General features: G+C 54.5%; 3 protein-coding genes across 3 annotated transcripts in view; 2 read left to right on the forward strand and 1 right to left on the reverse strand.

The window, feature by feature from the left end:
* PHB2 (prohibitin 2) overlaps positions 1-10,801 on the forward strand; it is a 126,538-nt gene that overhangs the window by 97,346 nt on the left and 18,391 nt on the right. The window lies entirely within an intron of this gene.
* On the forward strand, positions 35-2,736 carry CDCA3 (cell division cycle associated 3). The gene is made up of 6 exons (XM_077759089.1): positions 35-695; positions 902-1,079; positions 1,336-1,465; positions 1,746-2,024; positions 2,148-2,251; positions 2,388-2,736. Exons 2-6 carry the CDS (start codon positions 960-962, stop codon positions 2,544-2,546), a joined length of 792 nt encoding a protein of 263 aa, XP_077615215.1. The 5' UTR covers positions 35-695; positions 902-959; the 3' UTR covers positions 2,547-2,736.
* Positions 4,919-10,043, reverse strand: GNB3 (G protein subunit beta 3). The gene is made up of 9 exons (XM_077759088.1): positions 9,987-10,043; positions 9,698-9,736; positions 8,142-8,248; positions 8,000-8,063; positions 7,722-7,884; positions 7,566-7,632; positions 7,271-7,472; positions 5,877-6,093; positions 4,919-5,025 (listed from the first exon to the last, which is right to left on the reverse strand). The coding sequence occupies exons 1-9, from the start codon at positions 10,041-10,043 to the stop codon at positions 4,919-4,921; spliced, it is 1,023 nt and encodes a 340-aa protein (XP_077615214.1).

Raw genomic sequence — 10,801 nt, forward strand, 5'->3', positions numbered from 1 at the left:
ATGTAAAGAGGCGACGTGGGTCCGGGAGTTTTGGACGCTTGTACTCTGAGACCCCCACAGTCCCTTCGCGTGCCTTCTATCAAAAAGCAGAAACTGACGGTTGTTTAAGCCAATCAATCCCAGAAGCCTTCCAGGGTCTTGTCCAATCGGAAAATAGAAAGGCAGTTGTAGTCTCGGTATTTGAAAAGGGGCTGTCCAATGAGGCGGAGTTTGAGAGGGTTAGTCGAGTGATTGATAACTCCGCCGACCAATGAGGATTACTATCTCTCTCGCCTCAGAAAATCCTTCATAACTACGCCTCCAGCCGGATATGTACGTAATAACGTGAGAATTCATGACTTTTTAAATAAAATCATTTGGTTTTGAAACCGGAGGTCTTAAAACCGAAGACTGGCACTCCTCAGAGTCTCACAACGGACAACTCGCAGCCGGTTGCGGGACAAAAGTCCCGTATACAGGGAGGCGTCACCCCTGGGCAAGCCTGGCCGCTGCTCATTGGCCGCACTGTCCTCCTGACAGACGTCCTCCCAGCCAACGGCCCCTCGCTGGAGGCGGGTCCCATAGAGGGGGCCTATAGGCGTCTGCGTCGGCTCAACCAATAGAGTCAAGGCAGGGGGCGTGGCGGGAGGTTTGAAACTCGGCGTAGAGAGTTGAGCCTCGAGCTTCTGTGAATCCCAAAGAGGAATTGGGGCCCGGTAAGTGGTTGGAATAAATTAGTAAATTAGACGGCCCAGCAGGCTCGGAAGGAGCCGGCTTGTCAGCTGCAACAGTCGTTTCCACAGAGGCCTCTGGCCCAGCGGCGGGGAGGTTCCTCAGCTGGAACCGGGAAGATAGGGTGGTCTGGAGGCAAGAAATCGGACGTGGTCGCGGTAATGGCTGAGACCTGAGTCATTTCTCACAGGCTTTTCCTCGCCCCGGGCCGGGCCCCGCCCCGCCCCACCTTATTTCTCCTGGTGGAGATGGGCTCAGCCAAGAGCTCCCCGGTCACTCCGGCGCGGCCTCCGCCGCACAACAAGCTTCTGGCCCGAGTGGCGGACCCCCGGTCACCTAGTGCCGGCATCCTGCGCACTCCCATCCAGGTACTCTGGGGCGGGCGGCGGAGGGTGGCAGGGTCTGAATTCTTGGGCCTCTACCTAACCTGATTCTGAGAAAGCCCTCACGCCCTCCTCCTCCCTGTAATTTGAAGCCTTATTTTCCGCTTTCTTAATCCAGTTGGGGTAGGCCGAATGCCTGAGGGCCCTGGCCATACCTGCCTGGAATATCAACCTGGGGCTAGAGACCTGGAAGGGAAGAAGAGTCAGGGTCCAGACTTGCTTTAGCCTTTGGTTTTGCCAGGTGGAGAGCTCTCCACAGCCAACCCTACCAGCAGGGGAGCAGTTGGAGAGTCCTAATGAGGCCCAAGGCTCAGATCCTCGCTCTCCTACCCTTGGCATTGCACGGACACCTATGAAGACCAGCGGCGGAGGTAAATGGTGGGCCCAGGGAGTTCTGGTAAGGCTGTCACCTAACACCCTTGGGTTGGGCCAAGGAAGCCATCTTCCCAGAGCTCCTTCTCGAAAGAACCTCCCTCCTCTTGCTTTGCACCAATCTCGCTCTTCTCTCAACATTTTCTCCCCCTCACCTCGATTTCTCTCTTCCCAATCCCTCACCCACTAGAGCATGAATCCTAAAGTTCCTGTCTGTCTTCTCCTTGCTGAGTGGTTTGTATCATAGGGTCACTGTCTCACTTGACTTCTCTTCTTTAGAGCCCCCAGGCCCACTGGCGAAACAGCTGAATGAAGTCTTTGAGACAGAAGCCTCCAAATCGAGTCTTCCCCCAGAGTCCATTCTGCCCCTAGAGGCAATTTCATCTTCTGAATTGGACTTGCCTCTGGGCACCCAGTTTTCCCTCGAGGACCGAATGCCACTGTGGAGCCAGGCTGAGCTCCCCTCCAAGGAGGAAGCAGGACAGCCCTCACACACACCCACGGCCAGCCAGGGCTCAGACAGGCCCTTAAAAGACCCTGAGACCCCCCGATCTTCAGGTACAGAACGTAGGGGCAAGGATAGGGAAGAGAAATCAGGAATAGTGTCCACAGATGAGTGTCAAGGAGTTAACTGTAAACCCTTAATTTGGGCTTTTGGCTTTAACTCCTTACCCACCCTAGGTTCTAAGCACAACAGACGGAAAGCAAATGGCAAGGTACTAGGGAGATCTCCCCTCACCATCCTGCAGGATGACAACTCCCCCGGAACTCTGACACCACGACAGGTAAATGGCCAGAGGGTGAAAGCTGTTACTAGGAACTCTGGGGGAGAGGGGTGGAGGTGGGAGACCTTTCTACCCAATCTTCCCTGTCCTGAACAACCCCCCCTCCCTCCTCCAACTCACACACTGCTCTTGGCAGGGCAAGCGGCCTCCTCCCCTGAGCGAGAATGCTAGGACACTGAAGGAAGGGGCCATCCTGGGAACTGGACGACTTCTGGAAACCGGAGGCCGCGTGTGGGAGCAGGGCCAGGACCAGGACAAGGAAAATCAGCACTTTCCAAACTTGGTGGAAAACTAGGCTGTGTGTGGCCCCCGCGCCAGATTCACCGGGGCCTGGTGGTGTTGTGTCCTCACCGCCCCTGCTTTCCCTGGGGGACTGGAAAGGCTCGTCTTCGACTCCGCCTAAATTACCAACTTGGGGACTGAGCACTTTCTTAGGCTTTATCTGTGTCTCGTGTTTCTTGTATATTAAAGAAAGTGATTTTAAATTATGCTTTCAAGTGTTATACCTAAACCTTGCGCTGGGCTTCCGTATGTAGAAAAGCAGCCTGTGTTCCCTGTCCTCCAAGCCTCTTCTACACACTTACCTTAAATCCCGGTGTTCCCCAGGACTCTGTCCTTGGCCTTTTCCTCTTGCTCTCTCTAGGCGCCTTCTAAGGCGTTAGGTATCGCTTACTTACACTCTAGTGGGATAAGTGTAAGACCTTTATCCCACTGCCCCAGAGACACTTCACGGGAAGTTTGTCTACAGTTGAATTTGTAATCTTCCCCGCAAAGCTATTCCTCATCCCCTATTCTCTATCCCTGTAAACATAACAGCATTATCAGCCAGTTGCCCAAACCTGAACCTTGGCTATTATCTTGAACCCTTCCCTGTTAATATCCCATCTCCTGGCACCTGGCACTCAATTCTGGTGATTTCGTATTCTTTTTTTTTTTTTTTAAATGTTTATTTCTAGGAGACAGAGAGAGAGACAGCGTGAGCAGGGGAGGGTCAGAGAGAGAGGGAGTCACAGACTGAAACAGGCTCCAGGCTCTGAGCTGGCAGTCAGCACAGAGCCCGACGCGGGGCTCGAACCCACGAACCGTGAGATCATGACCTAAGCGAAAGTCGGACGCTTAACCAACTAAGCCACCCAGGCGCCCCTGATTTCGTATTCTTTAACCTCTTCCCCTTTCCCCCTCCTTTTCCTGTACCCCCCCCATTCTATGGATCTTACCTTTCTTGCCACCTACCTCCTGCCTTGTTTCTCTCCTGTCTCACTTCCCACCGTTTCATCAGCCTACACTGCTGCTAGGGTGACCTTTCTGTTTTCTTTTTTATTAAGCCATATTTATTTATTTTGAGAGACAGAGCCTGAGCAGGGGAGGGGCAGAGGGAGAATCCCAAGCAGGCTCCGCACTGTCAGCCCAGAGCCTGATGTGGGCCTTGAACTCACCAAATGTGAGATCATGACCTGAGCTGAAATCAGGAGTCGAACACTTAACTGACTGAGGCACCCAGGCGCCCCAGGGGTGACCTTTCTGAGAAGCATGACTGTGACCATGTAACCACTCTGTTCAAAACTTGTTCCCCATTGCCCTTAGGATAGAGTCTACGCCCTAGCCTGGCATTCAGGGTCTTTTATAATCTGATTCCTTCCCAGCATAACCTTCCCGTACAGACTCACCATAGGCGGGTTGTAGTGAACTACTGTGTGTGTGCTCTCCCAGCCGCCTGGTGAATACCTTCTCCTCCTGACCTGTCTCTGGCCTTCTCTGTGAGGCCTGGGCTTCTGCCTCCCCCCTACTGTCTGCCCACAAGCTGTCTGGTACCCAACCTTTATCATTGCATTTTTTTTTTTTAATAAGATTTCATTAAGAAAATTTTTTTTAATGTTTTATTTCTGAGAGAGAGAGAGACAGCATGAGCAGGGGAGGGTCAGAGAGAGAGGGAGACCCAGAATCCGAAACAGGCTCCAGGCTCTGAGATGGCTGTCAGCACAGAGCCCAATGCAGAGCTCGAACCCACAAACCATGAGATCATGACCTGAGCCAAAGTCTGACGCTTAACCAACTGAGCCACCCAGGTACCCCTATCATTGCATCTTTAATGCTTTATTACTTGAGTTGGAACTGCATCTTTTTGGAACAGAAATGGGGCAGAAACCAAACATCCCAGACATCCCAGGGTGCTACACTTTATTGCAGGTGCTTTAGGAGAGAAATAAAAAAGGTAGAAAAGGAAGAAATCATGAAGGAGACGAGGGCCAGGGTCCTAGCGGTGCCAGAGCCAAGGTCACAGGGCTGAGCACTGCCACCCAGATCTGGATAGAGGTGGTGGCTCTGGGGGAGGAATTTTAGGGTCCCAGGCCTCAGATCGGAAGCCTGTTAGGCCTGCCAAGGGCTGAGGGGAGGTCAGTTGTCCTCGCTTATTAAGGGAGAAGTCACAGGACTGTGGAGAGGGGAGACCATGGGAGGAGAGGGGGCAGTTCTTTGCCCCTGTGTCCCTGATGCTGCCTCCCAAAGGCAGACTCCCCATTTCCCCCCACCGCCCTCAAGGGACAAAGCTGGGTGGGAATGGCAGCTGGGGTATAGAAGAGAAAACTGAAAGAAACCTTAAAAAAACAATTGGGCAGGGGAGGAGCAGCTGTGTCTTCATGGCCTTTTACCTCCCCTCCTCCAGCCTCCTTAGTTCCAGACTTTGAGGAAGCTGTCCCAGGAGCCAGTGGCCACAGCCATCCCGTCAGCTGTGACCCCCAGGCAGCTGACCCTGTTGTCGTGGCCAGAGAGGACGCCTGGGGAAGAGGGAGAGGAGTCAGCCTGCTTTGGCAGAGAGAGTGTGTGTGCACATGTGGGAACCCTAGGTTAGACTGGCCATGGACCCTGAGCCACTGAGAGAGGATTAGCCGTAAGAGGCAGGATTTCTCTTCAGACCAATCTCTGTGGAGGGTGGGTGTGGGGAGGGCCGGGGAGGGACAGGAGAAGGTTGGCGGTAACTGTGTGCTATGAAAAAAGCAAGGGGCACCTTGAAAGGCACTAGAAAATGGGGAGGTGGCTCTTTAGTCTCCTTGCTACGTTTCCAAATGAAGAGACTGAGGCCCAGAGAGAAGTGACCGGCCTGAGGTCCCTGAGATCCTAGGCGACAGAATTCAGATTTGGATCCTGACTCTCTGGCCAGCGTTTGTTTCATTCAGCCTCTGGGCCTCTCCCAAGAGAAAAAGCCGCACTATCTGATTCAACTTCGGACCGGGGTGCTCCTAGATAATGCCCCTAGGTGGGGGTCAGGGCCCTCGGGTCATCTAGATCTCCTTGACTGGGCTTCTTGCAGCTCCCTGAGATTGCCCTTTCCTTCCATGGATGCCCCGCAAACTTCAGAGGCCCTGGAAGTCCAGAAGGGACTGGACACTCAAGGTCCACAGGTCTGGGTGACACAGAAGCTCTTTGGGCAGGAAGCAACTATCACATTGGGCAGTGGAGATGGGCCACTAGAGAAGATGGCCCTTGTCTGAGAACCAAGGGGGACTAGAATCTAGGGATAGAGTCAGTCATCCAGTCGTTAGGGAACGGTGGTCAGAGGGTCCCAAAGAAGGGAGTGAGTAGGAAGGTCCTTCCTGCTGAGGTGGCCGTAAGGGGGGCGGGCCCTTACCCACACGCTCCCCCTTCATGGAGTCCCAGACGTTGCAGTTGAAGTCGTCATAGCCTGCGAAGAGCAGGCGGCCGCTGAGGGAGAAGGCCACGGATGTGATGCCACAGATGATGCTCTCGTGGGAGTAGGCGGTCAGCTCCTGGTCCGCCCGCAGGTCAAAGAGGCGGCAGGAGGCGTCGTCTGAGCCTGTGCAGATGGCCTCTCCGTTGGGGAAGAACTGAGGGTACAGGCGGCAAGGGGGTCAGGACTGGGGCCTGGGCAGCCCGCTCCCTGTCCTGCTCTCCCTGGCTCCTGCCAGAGCAAGCGCTTTCCCTCGGCCTGTCTGCCTGGCCCTTCCCCACTCTTCACCGCTGACATTTATCCCGCGCCAGCTGCAGGCCGGCCGCTTCCCTACACCCTTCTCTGGCCCCTCACTATGGCGCCAGGCGGGCATTATTTCTCCCCCGTCGCCCGACAGCCCAGGGCTGGGGCGGGGGGCAGCTGGCCTAGGGCCACACGGCTAGAAGGGCGGCGGCTGTCCCAGGCTCCAGGCTCTAGGCTGGGTCAGAGCGTGCAAGCACGGGGCCAAGCACAAATGCATGACCTGAATCTCATCACGATGAAACGTCAGACAAACTCAAACGGACTAGAGAAAATTGGTTTGTACTCTTCAAAGATGTCAATGTCACGAAAGACAAAAGTAGAAAAAAGGTTCCAGTTTAAAGATAACTGGAAAGATATGGCAAGGAAATGCAATACATGACCCTGGACAGAAAAATAAAAAAAAAATAATAAAATAATAAAATAAAATAAAATAAAATAAAATAATTAAATTAAATAATGAAATAAAATATAGAATAAATAAATAAGTAAATAAAATAATAAAATAAACCATTGCTATTAAGGACTTTTTTTTATTAAGGACATTTTTTAAATAATTGGTGAAATCTGAATACACACTATAGACTATCTCGTGTCCATGTTAAATCTGATTTGAAGAATTATATAGTGGCTGTAGAAGAGAATGGCCTTGTGTTCAGGAAACATGCACTGGAAAGGATTTAAGCCGTAAAGAACCATGATATCTGCCACTTACTCTGTTAAGACTGAGGGGGGAAATTAACAAAATGTATCTGTGTCCACAGGTAGGTGTGTGTGTATCTGTCTTTCCAGGCATCCCTCCCTCCCTCTACCGAGAGACAATGACAGAGCAAGTGTGGTGAAGTGTTAGTGTGAAGACGGGGGCAGGGTAGATGGGAGCCTTTTTTGGTTACTCTTGTGACTTTTCTGTAAGGTGAACTTGTGCCCAAGAGGGACGTTAAGGAGAAAGGGGTAGGGAGCCCGGGCTGGGACGAAGGACGCGTGTGCTGGGCGTGGGGAGGGGTCCCGGGAGCAGGGCGCAGAGCGGGGCTCACGCAGATGGCGTTGATGTCCGACTCGTGGCCGGTGAATGTCTGCCGACAGGTCCCCTCCCGCACGTCCCAGAGCTTGGCGCTGGCGTCACAGGCCCCCGAAATGAAGAGTTTGAAGTCCGGGGAGACAGCCAGACTCATGCAGTCCCCTGTGTGTCCCACAAACACGGTCTTCTGCTGCCCAGTCTCGATGTCCCACAGAGCACTGCCGGAGGAGGAGGAGGCTGTCACACGGTCACGGAAAGGCCAGGACGGAGCCGCACCCCAAGCCCCGGCACCCACAGTGTTCTGTCCTCACCAAGTGGTGTCCCCGGAGCTGGTCACAATGTTGTTGTCGTCCAGGAAGCGGCAGCAAGACAGATAACCTGGGGGTGGTGAGGATAGTGCCCCAGCTGCAGGCCTGCAGCCCCCCTGGTGTCAGGGCAGGGACTGGAAGAGAGGGTCTCTTACTCACCTGTGTGAGCAGACAGCTCCCGGCTGACCTTGACGGTGCCCTCACGGGATTTGAGGCTGTAGATGGAGCACATGTTGTCCAGCCCCCCACATGCCACAAAGTTCCCTGACGGGGCATAGGCACAGGTCATAACCCAGGAGGAGCGCAGGGGGATGGCATGCACCTGTGGGCAGGCGGGCAGACGCAGGATCTGAGTGAGCTCCAGAGTGGGGAGGGCAGGGGAGGGCGGGCACAATAGATGCCTCTAAGGAAGGGCAGGGGGGTGGAGGGGCGGGTACCTTATTGGTGGTATAGGTGTCCCACACGATCAGCTTCCCGTCTTGCGAGGCACTTACCAGCAGCCTGGGAAGAGGGTACCCCATTGTCACCCAAGCCTCCTTCCTGCCTCCCCCCCAACCCTGGGTGCCTCCCAAGTCTCACTTGGAGTCAGTAGCCCAGTGCATGGCGTAGATCTTGGCCAGGTGTCCCCTTAATGTCCGCCTCGTGCGCATCTGGACTCTTCCCACGACCTCGAGGCCAGACACCAGCTGCAGAAAAGGGGGCACTAGAAATCAGGGTGCGTAGAGTACATACCTAGATGTCAGTGTCACAGCCACTGGTCTGTACAGGTTTCTGTTCTGTTCCAGGCTCTGGGTCAGGCCTCAAGAGAAGTAAGTCTCTGCCTTGGAGTGGCTTAGACTGATGTGGGAGAGACCGCGCACGGCCAGCGGCCTGTCGCTAAGTGTTTGACAAGCACCTCTCCAGTGGAGGGTGGGGGAGAAGGAGACGAGACTGATTTCCATCACGTAAACACTCCCACCTTGACCAATTTCAAGCTGCCAGGGTGAAGTCACCAAACACGGACTTGGGAAAAGATGCACACATTCGCTGTCCCAAGCCACTGGGAGCTGAGTCCCACACAACACCAGGAACTTTCCCTGGGCTATCTCTTTCCCTGGGCATCCAGAGCAGCCCCATGACCCTGGACGGCACCTCCTGAAATTTGTGGTCCTACGTCCCTTAAACTCTATCTGGCTTCTTGACTGAGGCTGGGGCTCGAGTCAGTGGCCTTGACTTGTCATTTACTTGCTTTGGTATCTTGGGCAAGTTGTTTGCCTCTCTGAGCCTGTTTCCTCAGCTGCAAGATGAGGTTTGTAGCATCAACTCATGAGGCTATCATGAAAATTAAATGCAATGATGTATCTACGCAACTTAGCCCAGTGTTTGGCTCCCCGCAAGTTTTCAGTAAACGTTACCTCTTCCTATTAACATATTTAATCCAACAGAAGATGCCCCCAACTCCAAGAAGCACCATCACGGAGAAAGAAAAAAAATGTCACCAATTATAAATGTAAAGGCATCATCTATTTTTGGATGCATCTTGAACTCATAGATGTCACAAGGTGAAAAGATGTGCCCTTAGAATTGGTGAAGGACACGATTAGAAAACGAGTTAACTGGGGGCTCCTGGGTGGCTCAGTCAGTTAAGCTTCCAACTTCAGCTCAGGTCATGATCTTAAGGTTAGTAAGTTCAAGCCCCGCATCGGGATCTGTGCTGACACAGCCTGGAGCCTGCTTCAGATTCTGTGTCTCCCTCTCTCTCTGCCCCTCCCTTGCTCGTGTTCTGTCTCTCTCTCTCAAAAATAAATAAACATTAAAAAAAAAAAACCAAGTAACTGGTCTATAAGGGCTTGTGATTTGCAAAGTGCCGTCCCTCTCTTGATCCTTGCCACCCGGTGAGAGGGTGTGATGATTCTTGTGTGATGGTTGAGCACAGGGACAGCATCTGCATTCATAGCTTCCAATAAGGTGCCTGGCCCACAGCAGATCTCACTAAATGTGTGTTGAATGAATTAATCAATGTCGTTCCTCATTCCAAGGACATGCTGTACTAAAGCTTGGGCACCAGGCTGTTGCTGGTCAGGGAGCTCCCCTCCCCTCCCCTCCCCTCCCTTCCCCTCCCCTCCGGCCCTGCCTCAGGGGGGCACAGGTCTCACCTCTGCCAGAGTAATGTCAGCACAGGCTTTCCTGGCATCCTGGGGATGGAGGGAAGCAGACATCAGGAGAACACAAAGGCAAGGTGGGGGTAGTGGGTGCAGGGGCCTCTGAGGCAGGTGGGCTTCGGGCTCTAGGGTCTGGGGGACATCTCAAATGGTCACTTCCAGCTCAGGGGTCTCTAAGGTGCCCCTCAAGAGTAAATCCAGCCCCCTTTCCCCCGTGCACGCTCCCTCATGTCCCCGGTTCCATGCTTTCTGGGGTCCCCCCATGGAAGGGCTCGGGGGTTACAGCAATCTGCTTCTTGAGCTGCTCCGCTTCCTGCCGCAGCTGCTCCATTTCCCCCATGGCTGACAGGTCGAGGGGTAGCTCCGGCTCCTGTCAGGAACGTGGGGCAGGTGTGTGTGTGGGGGGGGCCAGGCCATGTTTCTGCCCGCCCCGCTGCACCAGACTCAGGGGCTAGAGCCCAGCTACAAGAAATGGAGAACCGACCGGGTGGCCTGCACCCCCTCCGCACCCCAGCTTCACGCTCAGAGCCCGGCCCAGCCCGCCCAAGCTCTCCCTGCAGCCCCCAGCCCCGGACAGCCAGCCGGGCCAGCTCCCTCTTACGTGGACTCTGGCTGGGCCTCTCACAGGTTTCCAGGCGCCTCCTCACTCCCTCAGCTGCGATGCCAGCCCGTCACCTGCCCCGGCTCTGCTGCCAGAGGAGCTGGCCTGGCCTGGCCCCAACTCTGGAGGGGGGGCCGGGGGGGGGCACTGACAGAGAAGGGTAGGGCCCACGACAACAACGACGTCAGGCAAATGAAATCAGCTGGCAACGGTGTGGGGAGAGAGCAGGAAGGGAGGCGCGTGGCTTCCAGAGAGACCTGGGCCCAGCCTAGGGTGGTGGGTGGGGGGACCAGGGGTGCGGGGCTATAGAGAGGAGCAGCCCCTCACCAGCCCTGGAGGGAAGAGGGGTTGAGGGGTGCTTCCCCAGCCAGTGTCCCTGGAGGCAGAGATAAGAGCATCAGGCCCCATGGGATTAGAGCAAAGCTGTGAGGATTAAAGTTTGGGGTTGGGGAGGGGACAGAGGAGCAGGAGCAACCACAGCTCCCTTCCCCACCCCC

Source organism: Crocuta crocuta, unplaced genomic scaffold (genome assembly GCF_008692635.1).
Source record: "Crocuta crocuta isolate KB4526 unplaced genomic scaffold, BGI_CrCroc_1.0 scaffold72, whole genome shotgun sequence".
In the NCBI taxonomy this organism is placed as follows: Eukaryota; Metazoa; Chordata; class Mammalia; order Carnivora; family Hyaenidae; genus Crocuta; species Crocuta crocuta.